Source organism: Lissotriton helveticus, chromosome 5_1 (assembly GCF_964261635.1).
Source record: "Lissotriton helveticus chromosome 5_1, aLisHel1.1, whole genome shotgun sequence".
Classification (NCBI taxonomy): domain Eukaryota; kingdom Metazoa; phylum Chordata; class Amphibia; order Caudata; family Salamandridae; genus Lissotriton; species Lissotriton helveticus.
The window spans coordinates 910823545-910849329 of record NC_136065.1 but is presented as its reverse complement, the minus strand read 5'-3'; the positions used below and the strand labels follow the sequence as shown (position 1 = coordinate 910849329).

At 43.4% G+C, this 25785-nt stretch overlaps 1 protein-coding gene across 5 annotated transcripts in view; it reads left to right on the top strand.

Annotated features, from left to right (window-relative positions):
- Window positions 1–25785, top strand: part of DLG5 (discs large MAGUK scaffold protein 5) — a 957981-nt gene that overhangs the window by 204188 nt on the left and 728008 nt on the right. For 3 of the 5 annotated variants that reach the window (XM_078643372.1, XM_078643373.1, XM_078643371.1), the window contains exons 8-10: window positions 4422–4652; window positions 23007–23191; window positions 24385–24510. In XM_078643372.1, coding sequence (XP_078499498.1) covers window positions 4422–4652; window positions 23007–23191; window positions 24385–24510 — 542 coding nt within the window. The remainder of the gene's footprint in view (window positions 1–4421; window positions 4653–23006; window positions 23192–24384; window positions 24511–25785) is intronic. The other 2 variants (XM_078643375.1, XM_078643374.1) reach the window with 1 other exon arrangement.

Sequence of the window (25785 nt, the reverse complement as noted above, 5' to 3'; positions counted from 1 at the left end):
ATGTGTAATGGGGAAATGTCCATTCTTCCTACATCTGTGTCGGTAGTAGCCCAAACACATGGGGAAACAGAATCAAGATCCGGACATAAAGAAAAATTATATTGTTCACAGGTATGGCCTGTCATTTTATGCTATGGCCTGTCATTGTGTAGTATGATTTGGTAGGTTTTGCCCACTCATTATATAGTATGGTACGGCCTGCTATTGTATACTATAGTATGGAATAGTATTGTATGATATGTCATGGTATGGCCTGCCTGTCATGGTATGGTATGGCCAGTTATTGCATTGCATTGATTGGAATGCCTTGTCATTGTATAGTATACTATGGTATGGAAAGGCGCTGTATGGCTTGTCAATGCATGGTATTGTAGGGTACAATATGCACATTAAGCTACAGGCGTATGCTTAATACGAGCGGGCAAACACAAAGCGCTTTACTATATATTAAATTCATGCTTCAATGTTCTAATCAACCCATAATCGTGCAAATATAAACTAATTTATAACACACCCAGTTTTTTGCATACATCATTTTAATCATGCTCAAACATCTTATAAATCATGAGACAAACTAAAAAAAGCTCTTTGTTACAAACTAAACAAGTGATCACTTAAAAACGATAGAATGAAGCCCTAAATGTATTTTTAAATGATTGTTAAAAGGGGCGCTAACAACCTGTGCCCTTCTGGTGGTGGTAAGCTGCACCCAAGAGTAGAAGGGAAGAGGATGCAAAGTAAAAGGTAATGAACACAGTAAATTTTCAGTGAAAGCAACAAAGTAGATCAAAACCCAGCATGGCTTAGGAGCCGAAGATGGCGGACGCATGAGCCCTGAGCTCCGCGTTAGCCTCCCCACTTCTCCGCATCAAATAGTGATTCCGACAAGACCTGGGGGCGCATGGAGGGTGGCCTTCCCCTGTGAGACCTTGGGGCTCCTGTTTCCCCCTGGACAGCCCATGTGAAGTCGCCAATAAACCGCTGTGGAAGAGGAGCGGTCAGGCTGGGTTGGTCCCAAGATGGCGGCCGGTGCTGGAGTGTAGCTTCGTGAAGAGATCGAGGATGGAGCCCGGACCCCGAGGACGAGTCCCCGAGCAGAGGCGAGACGTCGCTAGTGGAAGGAGATCGGCCTGAGACCCCGAAATACTGTCCTGCTGCGATTGGGCTGGAAGAGCTGGTTCCGTGGGTCGTCCACCGCACCTGTGTGTGGTGCTCCCTGGGCTGCGGCTGACGCTGGACTGCAAGTGCGGTGGTACAGCGACGGAGGGTGACACCCGCTGGAGGCTGAGCGGCACTGCTGAGAGGTGCTACTGTGCTGCCGCTCCGGTAAATTTTGGAGGCCGCTGGCGTAACACTGAGACACCCGTGGACCCACGCTGCGTTCCTGGCTGGGGGTAGCGGCTTCCGAGACGGCGATGGATGGAGGTGTGACGATTCACTGCAGGCGCCCACCGGGAGACGGGACGAGCTGGTGGGCGGCCTTGGGGGAAGGCCTGGAGCCCGGAGCGCTGGCCGAGCTGCATGGAAAGGAGGTGTCGGCTCCAGGGCTTGAGGGCTGAGTGATGACGCTCCCCCCCCCCCTGACATTGGGGAAGACTGCTGTGAGTGCGGGGTATGGACACAGGGAGGTGATTCAGGGTCTTGCTGCCCCCCCTGCAATGACTGAGAGACCCGTCCCCATTATCATTGGCCTCGAGGAGCGAGCGGTGTGCCCCGAGCTGGCCACTGGCCAAGGCCGCAATTCGCAGGAGGGTGCTGGGGGTGATCCGCCGGACAGAACGAGACCCTGGAGTGGTGGGTGCCAGACAGTCAGGCAACAGTTTCCTACTTGCCAACGAAGCATAGAAATCAAAGCCAGGGATTTGCATGAATTTGGTTAGGAAACTCATATAGACATTATGAGATATCTAAGAGTGAGAATCACATGGGAAATCCTGTTGTAAGTTTTGGTTTAGCTGCCTTCGGCAGCATAGGAACCACCATATGACAATCAAAAAGGCAGAACTCTATGGCCAGTCCAGAGATTCCATAACCCTTCAGCTACTGGAACCGAATTAGCACTCCATTTTACTCAGTTGTAGACAATAAATTTATCAGGACCAAAACTCTGGCAACTCTCCCTTCTTTAATCATTCATAACTCGACTGACCCTGCTATAAATGTCCAATGTGGCCTGTCTGTGGTCTGAAGCCTTTCTGATGATGGTACAAAGAAATACTTTTATTGATAGATTTCTGAATTTGAATGTTAACACTTTTTTCAAACACTTTACTTAGAGACAGCAGAAAGAAGAATGTTGATAAATCAGAAGGATTAAGGTTCATGCAGGTCTACTTCATCAAGGAGGGACATCAATTTGTATGTTTATACAATATACATGCTTGGCCAGAGATATACATAATAGAGATTTGGAAAAGGGAATATTATTTTTTTTGCTGGACGAAGGGCTTATTTGTAAATATGGTAATTCCCTTTATAATGGGTATACATTGCAGTAATTTTTCTTCCGCCTATGCTCCTTATTAGAAGCCTGAGCTTTCAGTGCAGCAATGAGTCTTATTACAAATTGCACAATATTTTGAGAGATAATGCTACACCTGGTAATTTCTGAAACCATTCAGTGTGGTATTTGTTGGGTGTGGTATTGTCTTCCCATTTGAAATTGCTCCATTGGGTTCAGCAGAAAACTCAGTAATACTTTGTGGTCTTTGCCTTTACAAAGTTTAACGTAGTCTCCTTTAAATTTTGGAATTCTTCATATCGTAGGATGACTTCGTAAAATGTGGTAAGTAGTGCAGATTTGTAAAGTTTGTTAAAGAAAAGCAAAGTCACTGCTTTGGCTAGATTTCAAGATCTAAATAGGATTGCACATAAATGCTTTGTTTTAAAATAAAAATGAGAAGGCAAACTCAAAAGTGGTGATATAATGCTATTAGTATGTAGATACAGATCATAGATAAAGGACAGTAGTAAGAAAAACAGTGATCTGATGTGAGGTTGGCTGTTTGCATAACACAAGAAAATGGTTGCCCAAGGCCTTTTAAGTAATTGTGATTCAAAGCTGTTAGGAAGACACCTGAGTAGAGGGTGGTACACCAGTAAAACCAAGAATTACAAGCTCTGCATAACACATAGTAAGATGTCATAGAATTTTGGGATAGAAGAATGCCCATACTAAATGGAGAGCAACTATTGAGGTCCGGAATGTGTTAAAGAATGATATCCATTGTTAAAGAAAGTGATAGAAGACTTTTTTTTTCTGAATAGAGGCATGCTTGACATTGCTAATGATCAAATTCAACTGTCATCCTGACATTTGATGATTTTATTGGTATCGCCATAAATACTGAAGGATATGTGCAAGTAATGGCCAGCCTCCATTACTCCTTGAGGTATATTTCAGAGATTAATAGAGATGCATCTAGGGCTGTCGCCAAATTGTGTACTTCGTTTGCCTGTTTGACCTAGAGCACATACCAGAGAGAACAGTATGGGAGTTGTTGCCAGAAAGAGATAACGAGACAGCACAAAGTAATTCTTCAGATTCAAGTATTAAGAAAAAGGACTTCCTAAGAGATTTGGGAGAGTGGGATGAGAGGGGACTCTTTGGAAGCAGGTCACTTGAAGTTCATGGATTATCATCTAGGTAAAGGCACAGATTTCCAATCTTGGGTTGGCACAAAGAGGGAAAATTAAAAGGAGAAGTGCCACAGGGACATACAAGAGTGACTAATCATAGAAGGTATTTAAGCAAGCAGCTGAAAAATGTCCAGCCTTATAAAAGCGTATACCAACTCATGCAAGTAAAAGGCCTAATGTGGAACCTCCACTGACATTGACTGTTCTGATAGAAGCAAACACAAAAACTGCATGGTTTGTGCAACTGAGCAATCAGCCCTCCAGATTGTCTTGTATCACACCTTGTCATTAGTAAAAAGCATTACTCTAACTTAATTATTAAAACGTGTCTTAATAATGATTAAGCTCGATCTGTTGACCACCGCTGACACACAAGGGATATATATGCTTGATGGCAATATGAATATCAGCATGGAGCTTTATTTTTCATTCTTTATGCTTTCTTCTTAAATCTCCTCTCTATGTAGTTTTTGTTATATTTTCTGTAAAAGTGAAACTGGCTATGGTACTGTCCCATGCATTTGGGCTATTAAAGATTTAGTATGATCCGATTTTACATGTATGCATGGATGCATGTCCCTTTGTCCAGTGCATGGTGTTTGTTTCTTCATGGTAATAAGGCATTGCATGGGTGCGCCACGTTTGTGTGTTCTGTTGATTGGCCTTAACTTTTTGAAGTCTTTGCACAGAACGAGCAGAAAGAAATGAGCACACATTCAACTGGTGAAGGATGAAATCTTGCTTCTTTTCCTAACCTTTGACATCTCTGGGTCTTGTTTCAGGAGCTTAACTCCGCACTGGTGGAACGTGATCGTGCAGTCTGTGAGAGGAGTGAGTTACTGGGGAAGTACTGTCATGAAATGAAGGACAAGACAGAGGCACAAAAGGAGCTTGATCAAGCTTGCAGAAACATAGAGACAGTGAAGGAAGAAAGAGATGTTGCCAGGAAAGAGAGAACAGAAGCAATCATCCAGAGGGACCATCTGCTCAGGGAATGTTACCAAGCTCGACAGGTATTGCTCTTCTTTCTAGCCATAGACATTTTGGATCAACCCTTATGTTACTGTTAAGGCACTGATTTACAATTATCCTAGTATAGGCAGAGGGATCCTTGTATAGGCAGATTGAATGGTGCGTTTGATGTAATATAGCTGTGTTAGACTACAAACATGTGTTATCAAGATCTGTAGCCTATGTGTTTCAGTTCATTTATGTTTGCCTTTGAAAAGTATTTTGGGGGATTACCTGCCTTGTTAGTATCTCCAGGACAGGTAGATTGTATACATCACTCATATCATTAAAAACGATATGATTTGGTGCCAAACACTCAATTATTTGGATTGGCCAGAGGGAGTGTTGAATTATTGGAGGACCTCCTTTTCTAACAATTCCTTTATATATACCACTAATTGAGGCAAAAGATTAATGAGCTGATACTTCTGCTTCATCTCAGTGCATGCAAATGTTTTAGGGTGGAAGCAACATAGTTATATTATGGCTTCATAATTCCAGTACATGAGGTCATTATTGGGAGCCCCTTAAGTTGGTCCTGCACCTTTGCCTGAGGAGATTTCTTCAGAGAACCTGAATGTGCGTGGTCACATGGACTGTGAGTGGATCTGCGATTTGCAGAGATAAGTGCCAGAGGGCATACGGGAGAAAGGAGGAGATGGGGGAAGTGGTGAGGTCGGAGGTTAAAAATGTGAGCAGCCGCGTTACAATCTAATATGACAGCCTTTGTATTGGCCTGAGCCATGGAATAAGCCTTATAATGAATCCATTGTGTACAGTGGAAAGCTCATAAAGGAGAGAGCCTCTTCCTCCCCCTAGTTCTGATGCTTTCTACCCTTTAACATACCGCAAGCTTTGTGGGCTTCAGGGAATGCAATCTAGAACCAGCCCTCCCCCATTTCCCCCCCATCAGAAGAAGATATTATAGCAAGTCCTCTCCAGCTTTGCTTGAACATGTGCCCGCATTTAAAACCCAGAGAGTAGGAATTGAACACTATGGAGCCATGGCATTGTTGACTGTAACTTGTGCAATGGAGTGCGTACAGCAGTTGTCAGGACATTAGTTGCCACCACTGACCATTGTTATGTGATCAGATTCTAAAGTGCTGAAGGATACTGGAACCTGGGCCTCTGCATTGAAATGTTTCCTGTACCCTGCTGAGGCAGATTTACCTGATGTGTTTTATTTGTAAAACTGGGACCAGCTGGATTAGGCGATGATCTGGAGCGTCATTGACTGGTAAATACTGCTAAATGTGATTTAATTTGGGACATTGAGATAAAGTACATATCCTCTTTGGTTGTTATTTGAGTATTTCATTACTCTGGCTGCTGGAATCTCTGGCGAAGGTCCTCTGCTGTGTGATTTTTGGGGAACAGCTGTACTCTGTCCTGCCTTGCTCGTAGTGGTGTCTACTAGGCCTTCCCGAAAGGTGGAAAGAAAAATAGCCTAGGCAGTTTACTGCTTCCTCAGCAGAAAGCTGTTGCAGCATATCAAATGGAGTCTTTGCAGAGGAAGACTATCCTCACATGTGACAACATGGCATCTAAACCGCATTTCTCTCACACTGTGGATGATCTAACTTGCCTGGATTACTTTAAGAAGGATTCTGGCAAGCCAATTTGATGGCCTGGAGCAACTTCACATTAAAATCGGTAGTGTAAATGCTAGTCTTAAAGCAGATATGTAGAGTATACATTCTAGGATTTATGTAAATGAGCAATTGTTATATATGGAGATTCTCATTAAATGCTGACTGCCTCTGTCGCTGCTCTGGAAGTGCATACACAGCAGATATTTAAAATAATGTGAGGTTCTGGAAAACACGCTCCGAACGGATGATGTAAAGATCAACCTGTAAAACAAAATAAAGACAGTGACTTGTTAATAATGCTTTGTTGACCTCTTAAAATTGACAGTGAAGGAGGATCTCACTTTCCATTTTGGATTTATTTATGCGCAGTTTATGCTGTTTTTCTTTAAGGGCTACGTTTCTTGAATCTTTGTGACCTGTACTCTCATTCATCTTCTTAGACATGTAGGCATGGCTGGTGATTTTGCAGTGGTGTATGTGGAGCGGTCATCCAGACACTTGGAAAATTACGTTCATGAAGTGATCAGAATGTTACAGAACTTTCACATGTAAGAACAAATGGTATACCCCACTTATTTGACCCACACTGTAGAGATAAGTGGACTTTTAGTGATAGTTTTGTGAAGGTGGGGTTTGCTCAAAATAAATGACATAGTTCTTTTGGAAGTGGGGGAATGCAGATACATTTTAGGAGCTTTTCAGATGCCAATTCCTCATAACCTGTGGAGGGTACTTGGTTAGCGTAAGTAGTTTCAAGCCTTTTAAGTCAGTTTTGTTGGACTTTGGTTTGGTGGAGATGTGGAGGGAGGAACTTTACTATTCCTGCTTCTTGCATGACCTCTACATATATTGATTACTTCTAAGGCTCACTAGAGGCATTTGTGGAACTATCAGAGGCACTTATGGAAAGCAATTCCTTGTCTAGCAATGCGGATGTAGACTTTAGCTTGAAGGCCAGTGACCAAAAGAAGAATCTTTTTACATGGGCTTTTTAAGGCTTCTGTGTTTAACCAGTCCTAGATTTTCTTTGATATTAATTGTAGGGCTGCAACATCACCTGATGCCAGTTTAGAGGCCCCCAATGCTGTTGTGTGTTTAACCGTGTATGCATGGTAGGTACTTTGCTTTTAATACCAACTACAATTTCTTGATTTTAATTTCACGTTGCTGTGCACACCATACCTTGCATTTTCCCTCCTCCATAGCCGCTGCTCTGCCTCACACACCCCGGTCCGTCACGGCAAGTGCCGATTGAACGGAGGGTGTAGACGTGGATAGACGCACTGACTTCCGTCTGGGGGCATTTCCGGCGCTTCGAGCGCTCAGCGGTCTAGTTGACCGGAGGCACTAGGCTACTTAAGGATTGACTAGGAAAGGCACGGATCTGATTACGAGACCTGCGGCACAACAGAAAGTAAGGCTGCGCAGATTGAATTGCACTTTGCTTTTAATACCAACTACAATTTCTTGATTTTAATTTCACGTTGCTGTGCACACCATACCTTGCATTTTCACTCCTCCATAGCCGCTGCTTTGCCTCACACACCCCGGTCTGTCACGGCAAGTGCCGATTGAACAGAGGGTGTAGACTGGGATACACGCACTGACTTCCGCTGGGGGCATTTCCGGCGCTTCGAGCGCTCAGCGGTCCAGTTGACCAGAGGCACTAGGCTACTTAAGGCAATGTCACGGCGAACGTGCAGCGGATGCGCCTTAGGCGGGCCTAAGGCAAGCCCGTCTGCGCCCGTCCGCGCCGGGACCGGGCCTAGGGCCATAACCCCTTCATGTACCAAGACGGGCCTAGGGAGAACTTGCTACTCTAGAGGCGAGCTACTTGTACTCAGGCCGGTGCCGGTCTGCCCCCCACGATCCGCCCTTAAATGAGCTAATCCTTGCCACACATTCCATCCATCTATGATTGATACACGGGCCAATACCCCTATCTCTCAGGGTGCGGAGAAGTTCTAGCCAGCTAATAAGATCATTAAGGCAGGCTTAATTAATGCACGGTCCCTTATCAAACACAACTTGGAGACGGCAGAGCTTGTAGAAACACAAAATCTTGGTCTGCTTTTCATCACGGAGACCTGGGCGGATGAAGCATCAGATATCGATCTATCATTAGCAATGCCAGGCGGCTATTCTATTATCAGAGCCGATAGGAAGGAAAAGCGAGGGGGTGGGTTGGCCATAATATATAGGAACGAGTTAAGAACCAAGGGTACAAATCAGAGCAGCAGCCCAGACTGAGATTTTAAATTTCCAAATAAATATCTCCAACAATGACACCTTTAGAGGTCTTTTGATCTACAGACCCCCGAAGGCTAAGACACCCCTGACTCAACTACTGAGCCCCTTCTTCGAAAATAGTGTTAGAAATGTTGACTTTACAATCCTAGGCGACTTTAATCTACACCTGGAGAACTGTGCGGACTCAAGAGTAACGATGCTGTCAGATGCCCTAGCAAATCTAGACATGGAGCAAACACTGAAGCAAACCACACACGAGGCAGGGCATATACGTGATGGGATCTTCGCTTCTAACAAATATACCCGGGCACTTGAGATTTTACCTGTACCTTGGTCCGACCACAAGGCAATAATATTTACACTAGAGGTAGGGAAAAACGTAGAGACACCAGCATTTTGCCGCAAGCAGTCGACCTACCCTGATTGGTCGAAAACCGATGCTTCAAAACTAAAAGAACAGCTAAGACTTTCCACCCCAGTTTTGGATATTGATTGCAACACAGCCACACACCAAATTTCTAATTGGATACACGTAGCCACGGAAATAGCAGTCCCTTATAAAAACAAACCGTGTAGGAGGATGACCCCATCCCAACCTTGGTTCTCGCATACACTAAAATTACAAAAACAGCACTGCAGAAAGCTCGAAAAAAGATGGAGATCAGCATACAAACAGGGACCAAAAGAGGAATACAAAACCTCTCTAGCCATCTATAAAAAACTAATACTGACCGAAAAAGCAAATACTTCACACAAAAAATAGAAGATGCAAAAATTTCTAGCAAAGAACTCTTTTCTACAGTCAGAAAATTAACTAGTATAAACAACTCCATGCCCACAGAAATGAGCTCAGACTTTTGCAATATTCTGGGCCAGTTCTTTGTAGATAAAGTCTCTGCAGTATATGATTCATTTAAGGGATCTGAGGCGGTCATACACAAGCAGGTCGATCGACAGAAACAGGAGGAGCTTCCACCCCACATACAGGACCACTCCTTACACTTTCAGCCACCGTCTATGGAACAGATCCTCCAGGTGGTTAGATCAACAAAATCTGGTGGTACATCCGATCCGTGCCCACCCAAGGGGATGCACCTCTTCGATGACCTACTGAGTGAGCAATTATGCTTACTTTTCGCTGAAATAATTACATCTAATCACTTCCCCGACCTTTGGAAAACAGCTTCAGTACTACCTCTACTCAAAAAATCCAATTCAGACCCCCAAGAACCAGGAAATTACAGACCGATTGCAAGAATCCCATTTGCCTCGAAAATTCTTGAGAAGCTTCTGAACAGACAGCTGTCCCAATTCCTTACAGAAGCAAATATATTAGATCAGTCGCAATTCGGTTTCCATGAAGGACACGGAACAGAGACGGCTTTATTAATGGCAACAGAGGAGCTTAGGAGTATTCTGGATGCCGGGGAGAAGGCCACCTTGATTTTGTTAGACCTATCCGCAGCCTTCGACGCGGTAAACCACGACACTCCTCGGTCGTCTTGCGGAGGCTGGAGTGAACAGGACAGCCCAGTCTCTGCTAGCGTCTTTTTTATCTAACAGGACCTTTACGGTAGAACTGGGAGAAGCCAAATCTAAAGCCTTTAGATCCACCTGTGGGGTGCCCCAAGGGTCGTCATTAAGCCCCACTCTTTTCAATCTTTACGTGGCACCTTTGGCGGCTATAAATAGGAACTGTGGCTTTCTCCCAGTTTCATACGCAGACGACACTCAAATAGTGGTCTCAATCGCAAACAATGCCCTAGAGACAGCTTCCAGGTTCAAACACTGTATGGAACAGATCACTTGCTGGATGCAGACAAACTGCCTCAAGTTGAACTTAAACAAGAGTGAAGTGATGCTGTTAGGTTCCGACCTGTAATCATGGTCCCAGGATTAGTGGCCAGATAACCTAGGTCACTGCCCATCTCCAGTGCACAAGGTAAAGAATTTAGGTATGCTCCTCGACAACAAACTGTCCTATGAGGCACAAACTAACAAACTGTCATCATCAATCTGGTTTATCCTGAAAATGATCAGGAAACTCCTACCGTTCATCCCCCTGACATCCTGCAAAACAGTAGTCACAATGTTGGCTCTATCAAGACTGGACTACGGTAATGCGCTTTATGCGGGGATCCAGACTCAACACTTGGCAAAACTCCAACGCCTACAAAATGCAGCAGCGCGGTTGGTGCTAGACATACCCAAGCACGAGCCAATAGCTCACAGATTGAGATCACTGCACTGGCTCCCCATTAAAAATAGAAATAAATTTTAATCCTTTTGTGTCTGGCCTATAAAGCCCTCCATGGGGTAGGCTCGCAGTTCCTAAAAATCCACCTGGTAAGGTATCAGCCTACTAGGTCCTTGAGATCAAACAATCTAAAACTGATCCAGATTCCAAGATACAAACAGGTCAGGTGGGGAGGGAGAAGCTTCCTGCTGTATACAGCAAAGGCTTGGAATCAGCTCCCAATTTCAATTAAAAATAGACCCTCGCTACTCTCCTTTCGGAAAGAGATAAAAACATGGTTATTCATCTCGGGCTAGTTTTGTTTATGTCCAGCAGTTTGGTCCCATACTCTTCCCTTAGCGGCAAGACGCCCATGGGCATTCGTTGAGCTTTATAAATCCTCAAATCAAATTGATCAATCAAATCAGGAGAGAATGTAGCACACATTGTTTAGTATAACCCTGTGATAGTTGTCTGAGTTATATAAGTGTTGTTAACTTCCCAATTCGGGGAAGTGCACCCAGTTAGATCTCCTCCGCCTCAACGGGTTAATGTGTGTGACCTTCTGAGAAGACTCTTCTCTGTGACAAATCAGGCTAATCTAGATTCAATGTAATGAGTCACAGTCTTACTGAGGAAAACTCTTATTTGAGGGGCGAATATAGACATGTATTCAAGAACCCTCAGCCTGACCATGGAAACAGCAGGCAAATAGCTATTGATATTTTACAAGTGTTTATTATGTACAGTCAGCACATAAATCTTATTTACCTGCAAGCAGGGTCTTTAGTATCAACAGTTATGTAAGACCAAGTGAAACCCCAAACCATTTTAATCCACACGTCCCTGCCTCTTCTACAAGGTTATTATATAATCCCTACCTAACACTTATATATTGTCGACCTCATGATTATTGTATTGGCTGAGCTTTTTTTAACCGCCACAGAGTGGCGGTTAAAAAGGACAAGGCACATGTGAGTCAAAGAGTATCATATATACATGTTACAACCAGATGACCATATAATTATATAAAAGAGGTTTTGAGTCCCGGTCACATTGCAGTTAAGGTACCACCCATCAGAGGTGCCACAATTTACCCCACACTTTTTTTTATATTTCTTTTTATTGAAACTTAACACAACAAACAGTCAGCACTAATATACAGGGTATGATTGCATTTTCAGACATATAGGAGTTTGTACAGTTCCAATTCACGAAGCAAGGCTGCAAATTACATTATCTATAGAGGTTGATATGTACTGATCAATGTAATTCCTGATCGTCAAGGTCAATGCTACGGGGTGGACTACAGATATCACGGTACGCGTTCCAAGCCTCCCAAATCAACAACCACTTCTTCGGGCACCCCCTCGCAACATAGACAGTCTTTTCCCTAAACATGCACCAGTCCATATTTTTCTACCATTCTGCTAGCACAGGAGTCTGGGCGGCCCCCAGTGTTGAGCTATGTTTCTTTTCACGATCATCAGTCCCAATGTTACCCAGATCCTGCCCATCCGTCCCACGTCCATAGGCTCCCATACGTTCAGCAGACATCGTTTCGCCTCTAGGCGCATTTCTAGTTGTAAAACTTTACTCATCACTGCATGAACTTGACGCCAGTAACGCTGCATCTACCCCACACTTGATAATATTTTTGTGGGTAGCCCTGTGCCTCAAACACCACCCTCTTCTGTTGGGCACACCAATCGACCCCACAGCGCCACTTTGCAATGGTTGGGTGGGGTGGGGTTCAACTACTTTGCTGCGATGTCGCTATTTGGCGCCATGTATTGGCTAGGCTTATAACTATTTTATGGCAAGGCATTTAACTATCCCCACATATCTCTGAAAGCAGTTGAGTCTGTAGTCCGATATTGGTACTCCATCATATCCCCGCTAACAACGTGTTTGAAAGGTAAGCAACTGTAGTAATTTCTACTTCCTTCTTACTTCCAAGCATGTTCTCTGCCAGAGGAGATAGCCTTGTAGTGATGATCACTACACATGATCCTCTTGACTGCAAAATGGATGGATTCCTTTCTGCTGTGTGCCCTAACCTTTACACATACACACACTAAAGAAATGGTGCCCTTCCTGTTGGCATACAACCATGACTGCTTTCTATAAAACATGTACGTATTGCTAGGATTACTTTAACACAAACGACAGAGCTCATCATAAATTCTGCAGCTCTGTGACATTACTGATAAAAAGCATCAGCGTCAAGACATGCAAGTTGGAGCAAATGTTTTGTTTGCAGCAAATGCTCTTGGACGTTGGGAATTAGGTGGAGAAGTTAGTGGCCAACTGACCTAAGATCGAAAACTATGAAGCATATGGGTGAAGTTACGGGTATTAGAGGTGAGGTGGTTCGAGGAGACAAACTCTCAGCGTCTAGGAATTTTATAAGCTCTGTAAAAGTGGTCCTATTTGGCTGCAATTGACTCCACGCTCTTTGCTAGTGTCTGTGCAGTGGAATGAGTTGGACTGCCAAATTCCGACAGAGGAGGGCCTGAACGTGATGAAAGGGATTAGTCCTAGAATGTCCCCGGCCTAGACTGTTCTATTATTGCAGTGATCTGCTTGCCTATATTGTGTTCAATTTATTCAACACACACACTGCTGGAATGAGAATAGGTTGGGTATTTAAACTTATAAAGGTTCAAGCTCATGTTCATGAATCACAGTGGCAGGTGCTGAGATAAAATGGGGAAGAAGGTACATCTATGCACACATGATGTCCTGTGGAGGGATTACGCCTTTCTGGGAATACCTGGGGTGGAGAGGTTGGGGTTGTTATAGAAGATCTTTGAATGCCCCTTGAGTGGTGGGTGACTACATTTTAGAAGGATTTAAAGTAGAGTTCTGTTTCTGTGGTCACCTTTGTAATACAGTAGTTGAGCCATTAATACACACCCTTTGTATGGATTTATCAATGTTGTGGTTATTGCAAACATTAACAGAGGGGCATTAATTTCATTCAAAATAATATAGCCTATGGTACACGTAGCAGTTAAGAACCCCTTTTTGACATACTACAAGCTTCCCCAAATTACACATGTATAATAATTTGCAATAGCCCACACCTGAGAATAGTGCTGCAGTGGTAATTTGCTGATTGGAAAAGGTGAATATGTATCCTTCCTGAGAAGTATAATTGCTTACTTACAATGGGCATGTATAAAGCTTGTTCTGCGTACAGATTGCAACTGCACCTGTCTGTCCTGCGTCAGTAGTAGGAAGGTCTTCAACTACTTTGTACACTTATAAACTGCCATTGGCTCTTTCTAATCTTTTAATAGTAGAGTAGATATTAAAATGTTTATTTTGATTCTTAGCTCTTGTATTTCAAGTCATATACAGTACATCACTCTCTGTAATGGATTACACTACGTAAACTGTCTTTTTTAGGATAATTGTAATATTTCATATACCACCACACCATGAACATTCTGTAAAAGTGTAGAATAGATAAACCTTCTATATTAACATGTAAGAGTATCTGTGGTGAGCCATCCACTATACCTTTATATTCTGTGATAATGCCCAAGAGGCTGCGTCTTTGTCCTTATCTTTAGAGCATATGCCAACATAAACCAGGCAAAACTATGTCCCGTTTGAACTGATTCCGACCCTCTTATCTTGATCACTCCCTCCACTCTTTTTCTAAACAGTTATTCATTTCATTCTATCCCTATGACACCAAAGGACAACCATCACAACTATCCCACATTCCTCTAAAGCAGGTTCCCACTCTTCTAAAATAATCTACCCTCCTAACTTTCCGTTGACTGCCTCTAAAAGCTTTAACCAGAGGCTGCTGGTCGAATTCTCTGAAATCCTCTTCTCTAGCTGATGCTTTGATTCTCACAGGGCAACAGGAAACAAGACATTCTATTGTTATCCAAGAACACCAACTGGGTGGAGGTCTTCAGACTCCTTAATGGTCTTTCGTAAATCCAACTTTTCCTATGGAATAATACTATCTGTTGTCATCATTCCTTGCATCTATGCAGAAGTATTTATATCTTCTGAGGAATACTTCTATCCACAGATTCCTCACTCTGTGGATACTTCCAGGTGCCATCAAGAAAATAAATTGAGTTGCTCTTTCATGTTAAAAGGTGGTGCTGTATACCTCCAGTGTGCCCAGGAGATTCTGCATGTAGGTTCAACCTGTGTGCTGACATCAGTTCCTTTTATTTCCTACACCCATGACGTGGACAAGGATCTCGTATTCTCAAATTTCTTTTCAGTTTCACAGTATCAAAATTTGTCTTTGTTGCAGGTATGTTGCTACCAAAGATTACAGGTTTTTAACTGTGTTGAGTTTGTACCAAGCAGATGTTGGTCATGGAATGCTTCTTGCCTCATACCTCATACAGCAGAACTCTTTCAGATATGGCTTGAAAAATCCACATGTGTTGCCAGAGGATCTCTGTCTCCTTTGTGCAAACTGTGTAAAATAGCAAGAACTCAAGCAAATTGTGCGCTCTGGCCTGGACTCCATGGATTCTGTTGCTAGGCTATAGAAACTATTGTTACCATCTGTAGACGTGCATGCATGGATACTGTCTGCACAATGTTTCTGGGTTTTTGGGCCTCCCCTCTTGCCATGCCTTTTGATGGTAACTGCCTGTTAAAACCAGTCAGGCGACCACACACTCTCTGCGTTCTGCCCCCAATGCCCCAAGTCCACTGGCAGTATTGGATGTTTCGAGGTTACTCCAAGGGCCTCTTTCTGTTTGCGTCCTCTATCACAGACAGTCCTACAACCTTAACAGATCATTCTAGACTGCAGAGGTCAGGTGAAGAGTAGAGGACAAGAGAAATAACAAGTTTTCTCCTTTTTATGTGCCAGACATCCAAAACCTATTTTGATTATCCTCAAGCGAACATGAGGGCCCAGTGGTTTGCCCAATCTTTTGGCGCCTTAGTCTCACTGATGCTCAATGACTTTGAACAAGTGAGTCTCCCCTTCAAATTGTCGAAGTTTGTTATGCCCTACCCATCCAGGATGCTGCCTTTCCAGGATGCACATCTTCCCCAATTTTACGAACCACTCACAACGCTTGTCAAGGGTTCGACAACAAGAGTGCCTGAGGCAGAAGAGAGACGCAGATGCTGCCTTCTGACTCCTAAAACAGTCTGAGGCCTGTAGCTAATACTGAACCTCAGAGTAATGAACATGTTCTTCTTGAAAGAGAAATTTAAGATGACCCTTGTCCAAGGCTTGTTAGATTTGGGCCATGAAAATTAGATAATGTCCTTGGACTTGCAGAATGTGTGGTTTTATGTTCCAGCCCTGCAGCCCCACGTGAAATACCTGTGGTTCGAGGTGGGCTGAATTTCCTTTCACTTCGGGATCCTATTATTTAACCTTACATGAACTTCTTTGGTCTTTACAAAGGTCGTGTTGATGGTGGTGGTCCATCTTCATAAGAAAGGAATATACGTATTCCTATTCCTGAACATCTGGCTGTTGGAGACTAGCTCCTTGCCACTTGCACAACAGGATGTCAGCCTTGGGTTCTTTACAGCTACACCAAATTCCACCTCCAATGTACACTGAGGCTGCCTTTCATCTTGGCAGCAGTAGTTTTGAAGGCTTTTCTGCCTCCAAGGTGAGTCCGGAACATTCAAGCTATGATCTCAATATTTCAAGCGACAGCTGTTCTTCATGCTTCAACAGTTTTGAAGTTCCAGAGCCTATTCTGCTCCAGCTCCTTCATGGTGGCACATGTGTGGACCCTTAATTTGAACTTGTGACTGCATTGGGCTCCACACTGGATTTGCCTTTTGGACGAGATCCATATTTCTTAGGAGGCATGATGGGACTTCTAGCGGTGGATGGCAGCCTACATTCCCCTACCATTGGCCTCCATGGTAACAGATGTGTTGTCCCTTAGCTGGGGACGTCACCTAAACAATGCTGAAATGCGGGGTTCAGGACCCCATTAGATCAATCTCCCACATAAACCTGCAAGCCATAGGACTGTCTATGAAGAAGTTTATGCCATTCATCAGGGGCAAGATTATTTAAGTGTTGACCTACAATATGTTGTTTATTTATTAAGTATTCAAATAGCATGGACCTAGCTGTAAGAGAAGCAGAGTGCTTTATAAGTAACACCTAGCAAATAGCAGGCCCTCTTGTTCTTGATAAGAAGCAGGAACAGTAGCTGTATTTAGAAATATGGCCTAGTCTAAATTGATAGGTGTAGATTATTGAAAACGTTGGTATGTAGAGCCTTTTCAAATGACAGATAGGGCATCTTTCTTAGATTCACTAAAGTTGGTGCCTATTTCTTGGCTTGAGAATGCAACATGTCTTATGGTACTACAACAAGCAGGGTGGTGTGGAATTGTTTATTCTTTGTCTGGAGATGCTGACTAGCACTCCTTGATATCTCGCTGACGGTGATTTATTGAGTCAGTGCTGGTGCAGATTATTTGTCACTGAACAGTTGAAGCAAGTCCAATGACTATGCAATACAGTCCCATTACAGATGGCCCCAGAAGGCAATGAGTAGAAAATCTTGAGTGACAACTACACCAAACTGGGCATAGGTGACATACTCACTGTGAGGTCACCCTCAAATTAATGTGTTAAGTAACAAAGCAAGCAACAAGGCCAATCTTCGCATCGATACCAAGCACATTTTCAGGACTATACTTTGCATAGGCTGCCCGTTAATTCTGCTACTGCCATAGGTGGCCAAAAAGTGCAGACTAGCAAAGAAACTCTTGATAGTCAAAGCTTCATCATGGTGGCCATGACAGTCTTGGGAACATGTTGTGTCGTTGGGCTCAGCCTTGCATTCACACAGTGTTAAGTTGACATAAACTTATTAGAAGTGTAAACTAATTTTTTCCTTTCCTCTGCCTTTGCACATGGCACACACTTTATTAAATGTTAAGCGTTTAGCAGAGCGTTTTGCTTCACACGAGAATAACATGTTTTTCTATATTAGCAGCCTTGCTTGGTAAGCTTAGTCTGAACAGTGAGTGCCAAGGCCTTCAAGGTTATTTCAACACAGTGGTTGTTGTTCGGACTGATCAGCACACGTTCTAGACATAACATATATGCAGCTGTGGCCACCTCTGAGATTGGCGCGTTTAATAATGCACTGCGTAGGCATGATCGCACACACTTGGAGAACATTCGTATGCTGAGAGCTTGTGCAGAATTTGATGTGATCCACTTCTGCTAAATACCAGAGGTATGGTGCCGCCTATGTAATTCCAAAGAGACCTTCTGTAGATATAAAATAACCTACTAGCAAGGGAGAGTGAAATATAGGTATATTTTAAACCGGTTTCCATTTAGCATTATAACATGCTTTCTCCCTTTGTATTTTATGGAATAGTAACTATGCCGATAATCTTGTTGCTTATAATATGTCTACTTGTATTAGCTAAGATACTGCGCATGAGAACATGGCATTAGAAATAAATATTTCAAACTTGCACGTGTCTTCTTTTACTCCCTGTTTTGGACTGGTATGAGAGTATAACGAAAGCGTGTTCATGCGTTCCACATTGCTTGAGGTTATCTAAAGTCCATGTTCTGGGTTGTCTAATCATTGGTGTTATGGAAGAGCCAATGAGACTACTGATGCTAGTCTGGTACGGGATGTTTGGTACTAAGGCGAGTTTTGGCACACCCTAATTCACTGAGGTTCCAAGTCTCTATGCACAGTTCTGTGTAGGAGCAGAATCCCTGCTACAGTCGGTGGCCCTGCTCAGATAAGTGCTTCCTGTAACATATCTTCTCCCATTACTTCATAGACAAGCCAATCTCCCAGACCCCAAGTCATCCATTTTTTTGCCTGGCTCCTGAAATGTTATTACAAGAATAGATTAGATTGTTTAGCACTGCCAACAATATCCGGGAATCACTATTAAAAGGAAAACTGTGCTTTAGACATAACATACAGTTTACAGTAGCCCACACCTAACAACACAATTCAACCTTGAAGATCAAGAGTGATATTGTTTGAATTGGGGGTCTCTAGTTGGCAGAGGTAGGTACCTTTGTCCAAATAGGGACCCTTGCTTCTAGTCTGGGTAAGGGGGCTACACTCCTAAATAACCCCTGCTCATCCACTTGGTAGCTTGGAACGAGCAGGCAGGTTTATCTGAGGCAGCGTGTAAAGCATTTGTGAACACATACAGTAATACAGTGAAAACATTACAAATGCACACCACACCAGTTTAGAAAAATAAGTAATCTTTACTAGACTTAACACAAAATAAAATGACAAAAATCCACAATACTGTAATCAAAAATAAGACTTTAAAATGGTAGAAATAGCTTAGTCGAATGTAGATGGTAAATGCGACACTTTACTTTCAAAGTACTTTGGATGCGTCACGCAATACAAACAAAAGGGTCGCAGGGAAGGTGATGCGTCAGTTCCTTGCTTCGGGTGAGGTGATGCGGCGGTTCCTTACTGCAGCGCAGGGGAGGTGATGCATTGGTTCCTTACCGGAGAGGAGGTGATGCCTCGGTTTCTTACTGCATTCCAGTTACGATGCGACAAGTTGGCACGTCAATGCGATGCAGCGATACAACAAAAATGGCGTCTTTGATGCGATGCAACAATGTTGGATGCGATGCGTGCAAGCCCGGCGGCCGTGCGACGAACTCAGTAACTTCTGAGCCACGACAGGCCCTGTGACACACTTTTCCGATGATGCGACACGCTCATCGATGATGTGACGGCGAACAGCTGTTGTGGCGGCACGCTTCTTCGGCGATGCAACGGCCACTGCTGCAGCGACGACATGCTTCTCCTCGTTGTGTCGCGCTCCCAGTGACGCAGTCTTCTCAGAGGGCCCAAACAACAGTAGGCATCTCTCTGCAGGTATAATTCCCAGCAAGGTAATTCAGACGAGCTGGTGGTGAGGTCTTGTATCCCTGAGACTACAGCCAGGAGGCAAGCACACTTCAAGCCCTTGGAGATTCTTCCTCAAGATTATGAAAAGTTCACAAAAGTCCTTTTCCTCTTTCCTTGGCAATAAAGTAACCACCGCAGGCCAACCCCAGAAATAGCAATACAGCACAGGGGCAGTCTCCTCCTTCATCTTCCTTGGTTCTTCTCCTTGGCGAAGGTTTGTCTTGATTCCCAGAAGTGATCTAAAGTTCTGGGGTCTAGGCCCCAATATTTATACCAGTAAATCCTTTGTCCTCTGAAGGCAGGCGGTGCCTGTGCCCATACAAAACCAGTGCTATGCAGCTTCCTGGCAGGAGGTGGAGCCAGCAGTGTCTTGAGAGCAGACCCGGCCCAGGTAGCTGAAAGGAAATCTCCTCCACCCTACTCTTTATTCTATGAAGGCTCAGGTCAGTGAAAGGACATTTCCACCCCTCACTCTCTATTCAATGCAGGTCCTATTTATCCCAGCCCTGACCCATCAGACTGCTGGAGCCAAGGCCCTCTCCAACCCCCTGTCACTCACAAACCAGACATGGAATACACCCACCTAGCAGAGTCATGCTGGATAGTTAGGCAAGAAAATACCTACTTTCTAAAAGTGGTATTTTCAAACACAGAATCTAAAAATCATCCTCACTAAAAGATGTATTTTAACAGTCTGAGTTCAGGCATACTAAACTTTATACCTAGTTCCCTGGGTCAGTTAGGATTATAAGATGTTATAACCAAACTGCCCATTTTGGCCTATGGAAACAGATAGCCTAGCAATAGTGAAAAACAAAATTGTCTGTAATTCACTATGTGGACATGCCACACTCATCAGGGCATGTCCTACTTTCACATACAATGCACCCTGCCCATGGGGGTACCTGGGCTTACCTTAGGGTTGACTAACAAGTAGAAACAGGAAGGTTTAGGGACTGGTAAGTGTGTTCACTTGCCAAGTCGACATGGCAGCCCCAGGCTGCACGAAGGCTCTGCAATGGCAGGCCAGAGCGACACTTTACAAGCTGCTTCTGTGGGTGGCACAACCAGTGCTGCAAGCCCACCAACAGCATTTGATTTACAGGCCCTGAGAACACATGGTACACTGTACTAGGGTCTGACAAGTAAATCAAATAAGCCAATCATGGAGTCACTAATCCATTTCAACAATTTACAATAGGGAGCACTTGCACTTTGGCACTGAATAGCAGTGGCAAAGTCCCCAAAGCATCTAGACCAGCAAAAACATAGCAAAACAGGAGGAAACAGCAGAAAACTAATGGAAAGGAGACCCACGCCAATGGTGCTAGATCTAACCGATATGAGCTAGAATTGCAGTAGGTTTAAATTTGACCTCCATTATGGTTCTCCAAATGGAAGGAATCACGATTACATATTCATTTACTTTTAATTTGTTTTATGATGGCATGAGCGCTGGCCGCACCATATGTAGGAAAGCTAGGTCCTCTATTGGAAATCAGTGAGTGTGGAGGGTGGCAGCCTCTACCTCATTTTTGTGGACCTGAGGTCGGCATTTGATCTGGTCCCTAGGGACAAATTGTGGAGAGCTCTCCAGGACCTCGGTATCCCACCTTATCTCCTGGGTGTGTTAAGAAGGCTCCACACAGAACATTTCGCCCAGGTGAGATGTGGGAAACATGGAGAATTGTCAGCTCGATTCCCGGTACAAAGGGGGGTGCGCCAGGGATGTGTGCTGGCTCCCACCCTTTTCTGTTTATATATTAATGGGCTCATAACTCATCTATCAGGTATAAAGGACACTGATGCCCCGAGATTAGCCTCAGGTAGGGTGCCCGCATTGATGTTTGCGGACGACACCCTATTGTTGTCCCGAACATCAAAGGGTATTCAACGTATCTTGGATGGCAGTGCAGACTTCTGTGCGCTGAGTGGCCTGGAGATAAACTTAGCTAAAACAAAATTTATGATCTTTAATCCTCCAAGGCAGATGCGCCCAAATCCAGTTTTGAATGGCATACCCCTAGAGAGAGTAAAGACCTTCGAATATCTAGGTATTATTCTCGAGGAACATCTGGGGTGGGATGCCCAAGTAGCTAAGTCTGCTCTAAAATTGATGCAAACTGTGGGCGGACTATCAAAAATGCACAGAGTATTGTCTACAAGCCTGCTGCTCCAGTTATAGAAATCTACAAGGTACAAGCGAGAGCAGCTTCTATATACGGGGCAGGATTATGGGGGCATTATAGGCCCACAAGTTTAATTAGGGTTGAACACTTATTTATGAGGAATCTGCTGGGTTTGCCAGCTAGTACCCCATTGGTGCCTCTTAGGTTCGACTTAGGGTTACTCCCTGCGGAGGAGGAGGTCGCATTAAGGCCACTTACTTATTGGAGAAGACTTTGGTCTGTCCCGGAGTTGGCCTCCTATCGAAATGAGTTTAAGGAGGTGTGGGTTGCAACCAAATCTAAGAAAATCCCATGGTTAACACACATTAAGGATCTTTGTGATAGGATTGGCCTACCAGAACTTTCGGGATCACCCGATGTATCTTGTCCGGCCCTTTCTAGGGCAGACTTGCTACATCGGTATAGGTACTATAACCTAATGACCCTCCATGCCAGTTCATCAGGGGGTAGACTGACATATCAGTTCCTCCAAATAAAAGTGGAGTACAAGAAGGAGGAATTTCTTGACCTGATCTATCCAGCATCGGCAAGGAAATTGTATATGCAACTTAGAATGGGAAGTCTGCTGCTTAGGTCATTTACTAGCAAATGGGATTTGAACAAAAATACTGAGTGCCCCGCATGTAGACACCCAGTGGAAAATGAAATTAATGTATTTTTCTTTTGTCCAGAATACCAGATGGTGCGCAATCGCTGGGTGAAACCAATTTGCAGGAATCTGGGTTATAGAGACTGAAAATGCCTTCAGAGTACTAAAATATGACACCCACCCCCCTATCGTTTTCGCCGTCTCCCGTTTTCTAAACAGAATGTGGCTAAAACTTAGAACTTTCATAATGAAATAAATTGTGATTCATGGATTATACGTATTTAAATGCACCCTTCCGATAACTACACAGAATGGTTTAATATGATTTTTAGCAGTGCTGGTTTTATATGTGTAAATAGGTGTATATATATATATATGTATGTATATATGTATATATGTGTATATATATATATATATATATATATATATTTGTTAGTGATATTTTCTGTGTTATTTAATAACGAAATGTAATGTATTATTGTATGTATTTTAACCTGTACTTTTATGGCACCGTGTGGTCGAAATAAAGTTATCCAAGAAGAAGGAAAGCTAAGTGCTAATTATAGTTTTGCTGTTTTGTTTTTATGTTAGATTCAAGATTCTGCTACACAGGACATGGAGAGAGCTACAAAAGAGATTGAGATGCTCCGCAAACAGTATGAGGCAATGACCCAGGAACTTAAGGAAGCTGCTCAAGAAGCCGAAGTAGCAAAGTGCAGAAGAGACTGGGCCTTTCAAGAGAGAGACAAGATTGTTGCAGAAAGGGAGAGCATACGGTAAACCCATTTGACACACTTTCTTCTTAATACATTGTCTGTATATGCTCTGTAGTTGGAACTTTCCATTGTTTAGATTAGATTAACAAAGTGGTACAGAAAAGTGGCTTTATCTAATGTTGAGTTGATTTTTTCCTAAAGTTTTTAATCCAAGGTATGAAGAAGTAGCACTGTGAAGTTAATGTTTAGGTCAGGCACATACAATGTTTCTGCCAGTTGTAAGTGATGCTTTAAAGTTGTTTTCTCTGCCTTATCTGAATTTACCATTCCTGCCTACTCCACTTTCTGCCTTATCTGAATTCACCATTCCTGCCAACTTTACATTCCTCCCTTTCTTCTTTCCTGAAAGTGCTTTGCCTTCTGAACATTGCACAGCATAGGTATCAGCTCTCTTCCATGCAAAGCATAGGTAAATGATCAGTGGTCAGGTAAGGGAGCCATGATTCAAACCCTGTTTTGCTGATTTCAGAGTCCACAACTAAACCACCAGTTCAAATTATTTTTGTTTGCTCACACGGAATAGGATAGGTGATAAGCTTCTAGTAGGTTTCCCAGGCAACAGGCCTCAATCTAAGTGTGAGAAATATTCCCAGGCAGCTGACTGGTGCTTCTGAGAGTGTCATAATGGACACAAGCAGGGATGGGCTGGCCATGTAGTTTGGAGAGTGGAGAAATGACACAGCAGGGATTTTTATGATGGTGCCAAAATAGACATCTGCACAAGAGCAGGCCCAGGATTTATTAGATAGCTGATTGGGACACAAAACGTGAATTAGAGGGATGTGTGCATAAGCTAATGACTAAGATGGCGCAAGTGGGAGGAGGTAGGGTAGGGCTTGTTTGAATGGAGGATAGGGCAGGCTGGTTATGAGCTTTCAAAATAGGGCACAGACAGAGGTATTTAGTGCATGACATTACAAACGCATGGCGGATTGAGAGGTACTAGGTGCAAGTACCATGTTTAAATAGATTATGGCAAAGTTGCACAGAATTCTTGGGTTGGCTGCCTTAGAGCTTGCAGGCAGTGGTGCTGGACAGTGAAGAAAGAAAAAACCTGCAAATACTATCCACTCCAGTGCCACTAAGAATCTAATTTCCATTGAATAAAATGGATAAATGCATCTTTGGTGTATGACAAATGAAACACTTTTCTATGTCTTTGGAATTTTACATGTCACTTTTTACCTTTGCAGTACTCTGTGTGACAACCTTAGGCGGGAGAGAGATCGTGCTGTCAGTGACCTTGCAGAGGCCCTTAGGAACCTTGATGACATGAGAAAGCAGAAAAATGACTCTGCGCGTGAGCTGAAGGAACTAAAGTGAGTCTTCAGTCCTGTGTATTTATTACTTCTCATAAGTGAGACTCGTTGTGACCCTGTCTTTAGATGTATTTGTAAAACGTTACGTCTGTCTCTGTAGCATAATGTACTTTACATGCATGAAGGATAAAGCTATTAGCACACACTGGATTTTATTCTAACCATATATATGGGAGCTCTGTACGGACTTGTGTTTGGGACACTTTTGCGTGGATACCGGTGAGGGAGCTTATAATGGACTTCCTCCACATTTCTTAAACACAGTGGCTCGTTGTAGCAGTTTTTCCTTGTTTTGGAAATCGACTCATACATCTGACGCTTAGTCCCAGGCGCTATATATGGACACTTCTGACTATTTTCGACAACGTATGAAGATTATTGGGATCAGGAATATAGAACTGCTTTGAAAAAGTCTTTATTAGACGAAAGATGTGTATTGAACATTGTATCAATGTCTACATATATCCATGACTTTTTATAGCTATATTGAATGTTTGAGGGTGCTGTGTGCAATTCCATTGAATGTTCACATGAATAGAAGAATGTTTTTGTATCCATATGGAATTCATTTTCAAATTTACAATCCTTTATACGTTGTCCATTAACTGTCAATAAAATAAAAATTGAAAAAGGATGTGATCAGGTAACAAAATAATACACAAAAATGAGTCTCCTTGGTAAACTCTGTTTTACAATTTGCAAAAGCTAACCTGGTTCTGGTTGCCCTCATACATTATTTGTATGCTTCTTACCAAACCCAGTGATTGCCGTGTAGTAAAAGTACTCATATGTACATTGCAAAGAAGAGTAGAGGTGCTAGAGGGTGAGGATTTTCCAATTATAAAGGAGGATACCAGAGAGCTCAGCCTTATCAACCATACCAATCCCAATACCGACAATCTTATAACCCTCCATGGTATCGTCAATTTATGACGGCTGGTTTCTCTCGCCAGGGAGGCCACAAGTGAGAACCCCAACAAAGCCTTGACTCAGACAGAAAAGCAATGAGTCAGGGTACTAGTCCATCTTCCCTCCCTACCCGCGGGTGCGAAAATTTCCGGTTACGTGCAACTGTGGCACGAGATTACATCAGATCGCTGGGTGTTGGACCTGGTCACCAATGGTCACACTCTAGAGTTTCTTCAGCGACCATCAACCACTACACCCAGAGGTCCCCCTCCCCCTCGCCTTCACTTACTACGAAAGGAAGTTTTGTCCATGCTTCTCAAGGAAGCAATAGAGGAGGTACCACTCGCTCAGAAAGGGAAAGGTTTT